Source organism: Myotis myotis, unplaced genomic scaffold (genome assembly GCF_014108235.1).
Source record: "Myotis myotis isolate mMyoMyo1 unplaced genomic scaffold, mMyoMyo1.p scaffold_m19_p_9, whole genome shotgun sequence".
Classification (NCBI taxonomy): domain Eukaryota; kingdom Metazoa; phylum Chordata; class Mammalia; order Chiroptera; family Vespertilionidae; genus Myotis; species Myotis myotis.
In genome coordinates this window covers 30,476,888-30,490,589 of record NW_023416401.1, presented here as the reverse complement: position 1 = coordinate 30,490,589, position 13,702 = coordinate 30,476,888, and the positions used below count along the sequence as shown (strand labels likewise).

General features: G+C 39.0%; 1 protein-coding gene across 15 annotated transcripts in view; it reads left to right on the top strand.

Moving 5' to 3' along the window:
• Nucleotides 1–13,702, top strand: part of CEP192 (centrosomal protein 192) — a 110,691-nt gene that overhangs the window by 46,281 nt on the left and 50,708 nt on the right. For all 15 annotated transcript variants that reach the window (XR_004969789.1, XR_004969788.1, XR_004969787.1 and 12 more), the window contains 5 exons: nucleotides 1,595–1,721; nucleotides 2,454–2,584; nucleotides 10,416–11,235; nucleotides 11,326–11,452; nucleotides 13,236–13,407. Coding sequence is in view for 11 of the 15 variants with exons in the window: in XM_036321117.1 (XP_036177010.1) it covers nucleotides 1,595–1,721; nucleotides 2,454–2,584; nucleotides 10,416–11,235; nucleotides 11,326–11,452; nucleotides 13,236–13,407 (1,377 nt within the window). In the remaining 4 variants the exon portion in view is untranslated. The remainder of the gene's footprint in view (nucleotides 1–1,594; nucleotides 1,722–2,453; nucleotides 2,585–10,415; nucleotides 11,236–11,325; nucleotides 11,453–13,235; nucleotides 13,408–13,702) is intronic.

Sequence of the window (13,702 nt, the reverse complement as noted above, 5' to 3'; positions counted from 1 at the left end):
TTATTTAGGAACTGATATTATTGAAATCCCCTGTGAAATGATTTATAATGAATCTATTATTGAAGCTACCTTTGGAAGTACTATATCTATAGATAATATTAAAAATATATCTAAACATGCAGTTCTTTGTCCAAAAAAAGAGCATGTTCAAAAATTAAATGAAGAAATTTTGGATATACTCGATGGAGATTTTCACACATATTTGAGTGATGATTCCATTGATTCCACAGATGATGCTGAAAAGGAAAATTTTCCCATCGAATTTCTTAATATTACTCCTTCGGGAATGCTGTGTCATAAATTAAAATTGGGTGCAATCATCATGCTATTGAGAAATCTCAATAGTAAATGGGGTCTTTGTAATGGTACCAGATTTATTATCCAAAGATTACGACCTAACATTATCAAAGCTGAAGTATTAACAGGATTTGCAGAGGGAGAGGTTGTTCTGATTCCAAGAATTAATTTGTCCCCATCTGACACTGGCCTCCCATTTAAATTGATTCGACAGTGGTTTCCCATGATGCCAGCATTTGTGATGACTATTAATAAATCACAAGGACAAACTCTAGACAGAATAGGCATATTCCTACCTGAACCTGTTTTTGCACATGGTCAGTTATACATTGATTTCACTCAAGTTTGAAGAGCATGTGACGTTACAGTTAAAGTTCTAAATACTTCATCACAAGGGAAATTAGTCAAGCACTCTGAAAGTGTTTTCACTCTTAATGTGGTGTACAGGGAGGTATTAGAATAAGTTTAATCACTTAATCAGTCATTGTTTGCATCACTGTTGTTTTTATATCATGTTTTTGTTTTCATATCATGTTTTTGTCGTTTTTATATCATGCCTCTGTTGTTGTTATATCCTTTTGTTACTGTTTGTTTATTAATAAATTTATATATTATTTTCATACACGTTTTACTAATTTCCTTTCATCTCTCACACTTCTATTATAGTGAAAGGGCAAATAGCAATATTAAAATATCTCCACTAATTAATTCCCTTTTAACACATTGTATGCGGGAAACGTATTTATACGTTTTATACGTTTTACGTTGACTGGTAGTAGAGTGTGGGACACGTATTAATACGTTTTTTATAGACTAGTGGTAGAATGCGGGTAACGTATAAATACGTAAACTAAAGTTATCGTAATTTTAATGAACGTTGCCCTTTGCGCAAAAAATTAGCAAAAATGGCCCGCGCTACCTGTTAGCGCGCGATAAAAACTACACGCAAACAATGTGTTAATGTGCATGAATTTTGTGAACCGGGCTACTAGTTCAATAATAATTACTGAAGGAACAAACAAAGTGTCATTTCTGGGTGGTTTTAATTTGGATTTCTTAGTGAGGGCAATTAGTTACTTGACCATATTAGTTCTGATGATTAAAGATAGCTGGCAGTAAGGAAATAAAAGGTTCTATGTGGACTTTTAAGTTTATCCCTAGTCATTTAAGTTTAAATAGAAAGAAAAAAATATTTGTTGAAATCATTTAGCTAGGTTACCAATATTAAGATAAAATAGTATAGAATATCTCAAAGCAGTTGAAAATGAAGGAAATAATTCATATGTTTATTTTGTAGCCATCATTTGGTTATTTTATTACATCACCAGAAGAGAGAGAACCTGTTGCTTTAATAAGAAAATCTGATTTATCACAAAGTGATTTGGAAAAAGAAATGGCTCGTCTTAACCATGATCCATTTTCAGGTAATAGATTAAATGAAAGAATTTTTAGTAACTCTTTTTTAACCTGTAAAAAAAGAGTAAATTAAATGGTTGTGTGATTATGGTCTTAATGAGTGAAAATGTATGAACCCACTTCAATTTTTTCAGTATTAGTTACTCATTTGATTCTTATATAATCCCACATTGCCTTTTAAATCTAAATTGGAAACAAGTCATCCAAAATCCACCTAAATACTTTTGTAAAAATCAAAGTAAATATAATTTGTTCAAATGGGTTAGTTAACTTTGTCCTATTAGACAACTGAGTTAATGAATTATAACTGTTATATTTGCTATTTAGGTAGACTTTTAAATAAAGAGGTATTTTGAGATTCAGACTGTTATAGTATGATAAATGTATATGATAAATATTTAAAATCAAACTTTTTTGGTTAACATCCAGTGAGCAAACAGCTGTTTTTTGCTAGTATAAATTCAACTTGTGTATTTGTGAAATGTTTAAAGCTGAAAAATATTAAATGAGCTTATAAGAGGAGAAATTAAAATCCACAATTTTGTTTGCAGAGTTTAGCTAAATTAACAATGGTATGGCCTTTGTCTTAGTGACTATACCTTTATTCAGTTTTTGTGAAGATGACTGATATTTGGGTAAAAGGATTTTTCTTTGGCCAATTATGTTGTGATCCTTATCCCACAGATTGTTTCTGTGAGATAGTGTATAGATATAAGTTGAATATTGTATATTTCTTACAGGAGATTTAAATGAACACTCCAATACACAGCTAAGTGAAGGATCAGTTACACTTCAGGCGGAAGAACTGGAGAGTATTTCACAAGTGGATGAAAACGATGTGACATTAACTGCCAATAAAGGCAAAACAGAGGTATCATAAGCCTTTCATGAAGTAAAGCTAAAATCATGTTAGTTCTTGTCTGAGATCAAGTTAAGGTCATATGTGGCCCTGGTCCATGTAGCTCAGTTGGTTGAACATTCTCCCGTGCCCTGGTGGGTCGCTGGTTCAATTCCAGATCAAGGCAAATGCCCAGGTTGCAGCTTCAGTCCCCAGTCAGGGTGTGTACATGAAGCAACTGATGGATATCTCTCTCTCTCTCTCTCTCTCTCTCTCTCTCTCTCTCTCTCTCTCAATACAAACATTAAAAAATATAAGGTCATATGTGAAAAATATTGAGTATAACATGGTTGCCTTTTTAAAAAAATTCAGTTATGTGTCTTTTAAAATTTTTACCACCATTTGAAAGACAATTTACTGATTGATTTTAGAGAGAGGAGAAACATCTATTTGTTATTCCACTTATTTATGCATTTATTGATTTCCTTGTATGTGCCCTGACGGGGGATCAAACCTGCAACCTTGGTGTATCCGGATGATGCTCTAACCAACTGAGCTACCCAAATGAGCTCATAGCCCGGACGCTAGTTTTGTTTTTAACTTGTAAGGAGATTGAACTTGTCCAATGCTTTTTTTGTATCTATCGAGGAACATGTGCTTTCTCCCGTGGTAATGTGTGAATTACATTAATTGGTTTTTGAATATTAAACTACCTGGATTGAACACCAGACTTAGAAGCATATCCCTTTCAGCACCATGGCCAAAGCAAAAGGCTTTTTCTCAATGTTGAAAGACAAGGTTGGATGAACTATTTTGTTGAATTTACTGCTAGCTCTGGGTCATTGAACAATTCAAGATACATTTTTATTACATAATCTGAAAGTGAGTGGTGAGTCTGATGAGAAGGCAGCTGAAGACTTTTTGGAAACCCTACATAAGCAGATTGTGGAGGAAAATTATTTGCCAGAGCAAATATTCGGTATGAATGAAACCTTCCTAATCTGAAAGCATATGCCTGAAAGGACTTTGATCCATAAAGAGGCAAAGTCAGTGTCAGGTTTCAGGGCTTGTAAGGACAGGATAACAGTCTTGCTTTGGGTCAGTGTTGCTGGCTTCAAATTGAAGCCCTGTGTAATCTGGCACAGTGAGAACCCCACAGCCTTCAAGTGTATCAGTGAGCAGTGTACTTCAGGAGCAATAAGAAGTCATGGATGACCCAACTCGGCTCCTTTTCCAAGACGCCCTCCTGAATTGTGATACCAGTGAAATGGAGAAGTACAGTTTGGAGAATAACATACTTTTCAAGATTTTGCTTAGTGTTGATAATGCGCTCAGACAACCTATTATTGGTGTTCTTCATCCCAAAATCAAAGTGGTATTTCTCTGTTCAAACACTACCTCTTTGATCCAACCAATGGACCAAGGAGTTACAGCCGCTTTTAAGGCCTACTACCGGAGGAGGACCTTTGCTGAGGCTCTTGCTGCAACTGAGGAAGACCCTGGGAAGATACTGATGCAATTATGGAAGGATTAGAATATCAAGACCTTTGCTTGGGCTTGGTGTGATATTACCAAGGAGTGTATGAATGGCATTTGGAAAAAGACAAGAAGTTCATCCATGACTTCAAAGAATTTTCTCAAGGCTGAGGAGGTTGCAAAAATCAGTGAGGCTGTGATTGAGATGACAAACAACTTTAACGGGTGTCGATGAGGATGACATGGAGGAGCTCCTAGAGTTGGTTCCTGAGCAATTGACTAATGAGTTGTTGGAACTGGAACAGGAATGTATAGCTGAGGAAGAGGCAAGAGAAAAAGAAACTGTAGGAGAAGAAAAAGAAGAAACCCTAAGAAAATTCACAGTGAAGGGTTTAATAGAAGCTTTTGCAGACTTCAGTAAGCTCCTTATAAAGGTTGAAAACATGGACCCCAACACTGAAAGGTTTTCATTAATAGAGAGGAATGATTATAGTGCATTATCTGCTTTTGTGATGGAAAGAAGAAACAAACCAAGCAAGCCACCATGGTCACAGTTCTGAAAAGTGACTATTAGGCTTTTATTATATAGGATAGAGATTGGGGAGGGAACGAAGGAGGGGGAGAGAGAGACATCAATTTGACTTTCAGACGCTCCAATTGGGGACCAAACCTCTAACTTAGGCATATGCTCTGGCTGGTAATTGAACCCTCAACCTTTTGGTATTAAGGACAACATTTCAACCAAGCCACCCTGTCAGGGCATAGAACAACTTTTAGCAATTTGAATACATTATTTTACATCTTTTCATTTTAAATGTTTGCTTTCAGTATTATTGTTAACCTCTCTAAAGGTAATGTATCTTATCTCTGACTGCTTTAAATTGTTTTTCGTTGTTTTTTGTCCCTTTTCCTATGATGTGCTTAGGTATCTTTTGTTTTATCCTGCTCAGGCTTCATAGGCCTTCTTTTTTTTATTTTTTTTCCATAGGCCTTCTTAATTCTTGTTTGTTGACTTTCACAAGTTGTAGAAAATTCGCTGCCAATATCTTTTAAATAGATATTTTTACCCCATTTTGAGAGATCAGTTACAACTTCGTTGGACTTTTATAGAGTATACCTTTTTTTTTTTTTTTTTTTACCATCTTTCTGTTCTTTTTTGTAGTTTCCATTAACTTTCTCTTTCACAGTTCATTCTGGATATTTTCTTCAGAATTCTCTTCCAAGTCAGATTTTTTTCAGTTGTGTCCAATTAGTTGTTTTCGATTGATTGGGTTCTTAATTTGTTATTGTATTTCTCAGTTAAAAAATTTACCTTTAGTTATTTCTTTTATTTTAATGCATTTTATTGATTTTTTACAGAGAGGAAGGGAGAGGAATAGAGAGTTAGAAACATCGATGAGAGAGAAACATCAGCCAGCTGCCTCCTGCACACTTCCTACTGGGGGTGTGCCCGCAACCAAGGTACATGCCCTTGACTGGAATCAAACCTGGGACCCTTCAGTCTGCAGGCTGATGCTCTATCCACTGAGCCAAACCAGTCAGGGCCATTTAGTTATTTCTTTTTTTTCTTTCTTTTTTTTTTTTTTTTTTTAAAGTTTCTGTTGGGAAATCAGCTGACAGTCGTATGGGTGCTCCCTTGTAGGTAACTAACTGTTTTTCTCTGCTTGCTTTTTTAAAATTCTCTTTGTCTTTAACCCTTGGCATTTTATTTTTTATTTATTTATTTTTTTAAAATATATTTTATTGATTTTTTACAGAGAGGAAGGGAGAGAGATAGAGAGTCAGAAACATCGATGAGAGAGAAACATCGATCAGCCGCCTCCTGCACATCTCCTACTGGGGATGTGCCTGCAGCCCAGGTACATGCCCTTGACCGGAATCGAACCCGGGACCCTTCAGTCCGCAGGCCGACGCTCTATCCACTGAGCCAAACCGGTTTCGGCTAGTTATTTCTTTATAATTCCTAGCCCTCTGCTAGAGTCTCAGTGTTGTCTTTTACTTCCTTAACCCTTTTCGGGCCAAGGTGGAGGCTGACTCGACAGACCAGGCGCTAGGAGCAGGCCCAGCATCGAGGATGAGGTCGACACTGCAAACCGGTTCAACATTCAATCCCGTCAGTTAATTTGGACCAGACTGTTTGAATTCCAAAAATAAAGTTGGACCGCAAAGGGTTAATTATGTTTTAGAGTTTATGTTAGATTTTTTAAAAAATATATTTTATTGATTTTTTACAGAGAGGAAGGGAGAGGGATAGAGAGTTAGAAACATCGATGAGCAAGCAACATCGATCAGCTGCCTCCTGCACACCCCATACTGGGGATGCGCCTGCAACCAAGGTACATGCCCTTGACCGGAATCAAACCCGGGACCCTTTGGTCCACAGGCTGACGCTCTGTCCACTGAGCCAAACCGGTCAGGGCTTTATGTTAGATTTTATGTTTTAGATTCAGATGTGTTTTGGATTTTGATGACTATTTTCTGGATCTCCGATAGGTCTGTTTCTCTTGTACTTGGGCCACATTATCTTGAAACGTCATGTGTCATTGATTGAGTGGTGGACTTTTATAGGAAAAGTTGTTGAAATAATTGGAGGTCATGGGGGATGATATCTTCCAGACAGGATTTATGTTTGCTTCTGAAAGGAAGCAAAGAACTCTAGCAATCTCAGATTACTTTACTTTGGTTTTTGAATTGAGGCCATTAGAACTGCGCCTCAGTCTGTAGGAGGGCCAGTCTAACTTTTGTTTACTTTGACTCCTAGGGTGTAGTCCTTTGTGGTCTCTCCCTAAATTATGATGTTTATCAGGGTCACTGCCTGCCATAATTGGCAAATACTGAACTTGAGATTTTATACTCTTACTCCCGTAAGAACAGCTTTGCTTGTCTGATTCTTGAAATTTAATGAGCTGCCTCTTGAAACAGCAGATTCCCTAGGGAAAGCATCTCCAGTAATGGACTCACCTGTTTGGGATTCTTTTTTTGAATTTTGGCCTCATAGTTTTGTATTCTTTTTTTTTTAAAGCTTTCCAATGCCATTTAAGGGATGTCTTTGAATATGCTCTCCAGTTCTAATTTCTCTCAGCAAGAATTGGTTTGTATTAGTTTGTTCTTATTGGAGGCAGAAGTTCTTAACTTGCATTTTTGAATATTAAATGTGTTTGTTTCTATTATTTGGTTCCACTTTAATTTTTTATTCTTGATTCCTATTTATGTCTTGCCTATAAATCCTTTTGTAAAAACTTGAATTTATTGAGTTGATACTGGTTAACAAAATTATACAGGTTTCAGGTGTATAATTTGACACATCATTTGTACACTGTATCATGGGTTTACCACCCCAAATCAATCTCTGTCCATTGCCATTTATCCCCCTATACCCTCCACTTCCTGCCCCCCTTGCAATCACTGCATTGTTGTCCATATCCATGAGTTCTTTCTCTTATTTTCTTTTTTTTTTTAAATTAAATCTTTATTGTTCAGATTATTACATTTGTTCCTCTTTTTTCCCCCCATAACTCCCCTCCTCCCAGTTCCCGCCCCACCCTCCGCCCTCACTCCCCACCCACTGTCCTCATCCATAGGTGCACGATTTTTGTCCAGTCTCTTCCCGCATCTCCCACACCCCTTTCCCCCCCAAGAATAGTCAGTCCATTCCCTTTCTATGTCCCTGATTCTATTATAATCACCAGTTCATTCTGTTCATCAGATTATTTATTCACTTGATTCTTAGATTCACTTGTTGATAGATGCATATTTGTTGTTCATAATTTGTATCTTTACCTTTTTCTTCCTCTTCTTAAAGGATACCTTTCAGCATTTCATATAATCCTGGTTTGGTGGTGATGAACTCCTTTAGCTTTTCCTTGTCTGTGAAGCTCTTTATCTGACCTTCAATTCTGAATGATAGCTTTGCTGGATAAAGTAATCTTGGTTGTAGGTTCTTGGTATTCATCACTTTGAATATTTCTTGCCACTCCCTTCTGGCCTGCAAAGTTTCTGTTGAGAAATCAGCTGACAGTCGTATGGGTATTCCCTTGTAGGTAACTGAGTTTCTTTCTCTTGCTGTTTTTAAGATTCTCTCTTTATCTTTTGCTCTTGGCATTTTAATTATGATGTGTCTTGGTGTGGTCCTCTTTGGATTCCTTTTGTTTGGGGTTCTCCACGCTTCTTGGACCTGTAAGTCCATTTCTTTCACCAGGTGGGGGAAGTTTTCTGTCATTATTTCTTCAAATAGGTTTTCAATATCTTGCTTTTTCACTTCTTCTGGCACCCCTATAATTCAGATGTTGGTATGCTTGAAGCTGTCCCAGAGGCTCCTTACACTATCCTCGCATTTTTGGATTCTTTATTCATTTTGCTTTTCCGGTTGGGTGTTTTTTGCTTCCTCGCATTTCAAATCATTGACTTGATTCTTGCGCTCATCTGGTCTGCTGTCGGGAGTCTGTATAATATTTGTTATTTCAGTCCGTGTATGCTTAATTTCTAGTTGGTTCCCCAATATAACATCGAGGGTCTCATTAGTTTTCTTGTAGATCTCATTAAGTTTATTGGCGGCTTCTAAACAGTTCTTGAGAGACCTTAAAAGTGTGGTTCTGAACTCTATATCTTCCATTGACAATTTTGTCCTGTTTCTTTGTCTCCGCATTTTGTTATGCTCCCTTGGTGCACCCCCTAGTGGTCTTTGTTCGCAGTCTTATAGTTAAACCTTGATTGTTGTAGCTAATACCAGGGAGGGTTTGACCTCCAGGCCAAGTGGCTATGAGAATCAGCTGTGTCTGCAGTGAGAGAACTTCTGTCCTCTGGGGAGGTGCTAATCTAGCCTTTGCCTGAGGCTATCCGGCAAATGCCTCTGTGCAGGGCTTGGGCGGGGCGGGTCACACAGGATCAACAGGGTGGGCCGGAGAGAGCAGTTATGGTGGCTCTCAGTCCCGTCCCCAGGGGCTCTGCCCCTCCGAGTCCCAGCACCCCCTGCAAACCTCGGAGAGAAAGCTGCACTCGCTCTGACCGAAGCCAGACAGTCCCGTTTCTCCCGTTTGAGTCTGGGTCCCTAAAGACTCGCCTGTATCTGGAGCTCAGAGTCTGCGACTCCCTCCCGATTGAAAACGCCAACCGCGTCCTCCGCTGCCAGCCCGCTCCACGCACTCCGCTCCTCAGAACTTGACTTCAGCACTGCGCCTCCTCTGAGTGTCCATATGCGTTTCTCTTTCCTCCTAGTTGTAGGACTTCCACTCAGCCAGCGTTCCTGTGGTTCTGGGTGATGTCCGTTCCGTTTTTTAGTTTCACTTTTGAAGTAGTTGTTCAAGGCAGCAAACTCCTGCGTTAACCTATGCCGCCATCTTGGTTCTCCTTATTTTCTTTATTGCTCTATTTCTCCAGCCTTCCACCTAGCTCTCCACCCCCAGATTTCAGGCTATTCTCTAGTCTGTCTCTGTTTTGCTTGTTAGTTCATTTTGTTCATTAGATTCCACATATGAGTGAAATCACATGGTACTTGTCTTTCTCTGTCTCTCCTGTAAATAATTCTACAATTGGATGATATTACCAAGAACTATACTTGGCAATCACAATGTCACAATGGCTTCTCAATCTTATTTTCTTAATTTTTTGGTTTTAAATTATTTTTCTGATTCCTTTTTAGCATCTTTTACTCCTGAAGATTTTTTTTTTAACAATTGATAATGAGATTACATAAGTAATTCAGTATTCAACAATTGAAGTTGATAGCAGCAGTCTTATTTTTTTTTTTTTAGGATGCTTCACTGCTATACCCTTAAGTTTTTGCTGCTATTAAATCTTGTCTATCATCTATATATATAAAAGCCCCCTAACCGGTTTGGCTCAGCGGATAGAGCTTCAGCCTGTGGACCAAAGGGTCCTGGGTTCAATTCCGGTCAAGGGCACCTGCCTGGGTTGTGGGCTCAATAGGGGGCATGCAAGAGGCAACTGATCCATGATTCTCTCTCATCGTGGATGTTTCTATCTCTCTCTCCCTCTCCCTATCTGAAATAAAAAAAATACATATATATTTTTAAAAAAAAGCCTAAGCAGCTTTTACGACTGGTCAACCAGCCACTATGACACACACTGACCCACCAGGGGGCAGATGCTCAATGCAGGAGCTGCCCCCTGGTAGTCATTGCGCTCCCACAGTCAACCTCCAGCGGCCCAGCCAACCTCCCATGGTCCCTCCCCCTGGCTGGCTGGCCCCAGTCGGCCCTGATCGGGACTGGGTGAAACAGCCCTGATCAGCCCCGATCACTGGCCAGGCTGAGGGACCTCACCCATGCACAAATTCGTGCACCGGGCCTCTAGTTTATAAGTAATGATTAAAATGTACCTGTTTATGGACTGAGGTAAATTTATCTGATGTAAATTTTCTCATTTCTAGGCTACTTTCTTCATGAATTGCAAACCCCAAAGATGTAAAGGCAAACTACCTGATGGTGATGATTCTGTACTTAGGATAAGCACCATTGCTTCAGCGATTGCAGATGCATCAGTGAGTACTGATCCTTCCCAACTTGCTGCCATGATCAAGGCACTTTCAAATAAAACCAGAGAGAAGACTTTTCAGGAAGATGGTGAACAACAGGACGTTTCCATTGTGTCTCATTTCATAGCTAATGATTTAGAAAAAAGTAATGGATCCAGTGCATTTGATTTGGAGAAATACCTTAGAAAAACGGAGTATAGTAGATGTGAAGGTGGACTGGGAAACTTTTCAAGAACTGGTATGTCTGACATTTGGGATTTATCTTTGCCAAAAGAACACACTACACAAGACATCCATACAGTGGACTTAGATGCTACTAGTATAAGTGTAAGGGAATCAGAAGAAAATACACCAGCTGCTTTTTATGGTGAAAACAGAGAGAGTGAAAACCAGGAATCATTTAGAACAACAGACTCGTCAAATTCAGTTATTACAAATATAAGAGAGAGTGAGAGTGCAATAATTGATGTGAAGACATATTCCATTGACGACAAATTACCAGATACTGGTAACAGTGAAAAAGCTACCTCAATATCCATTCCAACATCTAATAGTTACTCATTAGTAAAGGCCCCCTTTTCACTGTCAGAAGAGTGTGAAGAAATGCAAACTAATAGAGAAAATCAGAGGCAAAATGAATATGTTAGTGAAACAAGTAGCAGTGAAAAGCATGTGACTTTTGGACAACATTTCTTAATCTCACCTAAAAATGTTGGTAAGTATCAGAATAATTGATCACATTTCACAAAATTACAGAGAGTAGGTTTTTTTCCTGTTCTCATTAGAAACTACATCTTTCTGATAGATTTGAAAAATACTTCTCCTGAGCATGGTGGACATAGTTCAGAAGATGATCAGGATAGCTTCAGACCTTCCACCACTCCACTGAGTCATTCTTCTCCTAGTGAAGTTTCTGGAACGAGTTTATCAGGGTAGGTGCTTACCTTTTTTCTTTAAATAATAAAAATACATACTCAATATAAGAAAAAAGTACATAAAAGAAAATTAGTTATAGATTCATTGCTCAAAGGTAACCATTGTAAATATTTTGTCGATTTCATTCAAGCCATTTTTTGTGCAAATTTGCTATACTCTTGTTTTTTCCACTTATAATAATTCCCTGTATTTAAAAGAAAATTAGTAATGTTACAGATTGTGTAATGAATCTGTCGTAGTTTACATGCTCCTGGTGTATACTTACTACATTGTTTCTGCCATTAGAGTGATATTGAGATGAACAATTTTGCTCATAAAATTTTTTCTCTGTTTTCACTGATTTCCTTAGGTTAGATATCTAGAAATGAAATTACCAGGTTGGGAGTAAGTATATTTGAAGGCTCTCTCTATTAGCAAATTATTTCTAGAAGGGTCTTAAAGACTTTCACCCTTATCTTCAGTGTGTGATGAGAGTGTTGATCTCACTGTTTTCTTATTAGCATTTTAAATAGCATTAATTTTGGATTTTTTTCTCTTATAGTATTCACTAGGGGCCTGGTGCATGAAATTTGTGCACTGGGGGCAGGGCCCTCAGCCCGGCCTGTGCCCTCTCGTGGTCTGGGACACCTCGGGGGATGTCCGCCTGCCGTCTTAGGCCCAGTCACCCTGGGATTGGGCCTAAGCCAGTGGTCAGACATCCCTCTCGCAATCCGGGGCTCTCACAGTCTGGGGCCCTTGCTCCTTACCACCTGCCTACAGTGGAGGTGGGAGAGGTTCCCGCGACCACCACTGTGCTCGCCAGCCACAAGCCTGGCTTCTGGCTGAGCGGCGTTCCCCCGGTTGGAGCGCACTGACCACCAGGAGGCAGCTCCTGTGTTGAGCATCTGCCCCCTGGTGGTCTGTGCATCATAGCGACCGGTCATTCTGCTGTTCAGTCGATTTGCATATTAGGGTTTTATTATATAGGATTTGCATTTTTAACACTAGTAAGATGGGTAAATACTTTTTCAAGAGTTAGAATAAGAAACTTATTTCACAGATTTTATGACAAGTTTATCAGGGTAGGCATAAAGTAACTTAACCTTCAAGTTATAGGAATTCTCTAAAGTTTAATTTTTTGAAAAGGCGTAAGTTAACATTCAAAAATTATGGACATATATAGATATATATATGTATCTTAACCTAATAATAGACAAACATGTAAATTGACCATCCCTCTGCTACGCTCACCAGCCAATCAGGAGAGCATGCAAATTAACCCAACAAGGATGGTGGTTAATTTGCATACGCAGGTGCGGAGTGAAGACGGAAGGCTTGAGCTGGAGCAGCGAAGACTGAAGGCTGAAGAGGCTTCGCTTCTCCGCTGCGGCCGGAGCGAAGGCCTGGGTCGTGGGTGCCGGAGGAAAACCGGTGCCGGCAGCCAGGGGAACGAAGGCCTATTGCACGGATCTCTTCGTGCAACGGGCCTCTAGTATATATATAATTTTTGACAGTAAATTTATTGCTTTATCAAATATAATATACGTGTATTCATGGATAAACAAAATTAGATTTACAGCTGTAATAAAATAAGTATAAGATTAAACCCATAATGTAAACCTATAATATAAGAATAAACTTATGTGCTCACAACTGTACACCTACTTTTGCCCACCCCTGTCTATTGCAGAGTCTGAAGATTAATAAGATTGTAGGCAAAACAGGATTGGCTTTTGCTAGTGTAGGTAATGTTAAATAACAGAATGGACACCTCTAGTCACGAGGTGTTTTCTCTTTCAGGTGTGCTTCAGAATCTTTTGGCTCAGCAGCTCATCATCAGAAGCCCCCCTGTGAGAGCGAGTTGTCTCAGTTGATGTGTCCACAGGCCAGTGTGAGTAGGCTCACTTACGTGTCTGAACAAGAGAGCACCTGTCTCACCATGGCCTCAGATCATGGCCTTGAGGACTGCAAGGTGGGAAGCACTTTTATTATTTCTTTAGTAAGACTTCTGGCTCTAAAGTGTTACTGGTGTAGGGTTCAGATTAAAGTTCCTGCCTGTATACTTTCTGTTGCCATTTTTATCTATAAAATGGGGGGTAGCAGGGGTACAAGGAAGGAAGAGGAACGGATGGAGAAAGAGAGGAGAATCAAACAATTTCTCATGTTGGGTAGGCACTAGAGGTACAAATATTTAGTATCTGCCCTTCAAACACTCTCAGTCTGGTGGAAGACACATACATGCAAGACACACTCTAGTGAAATGCACT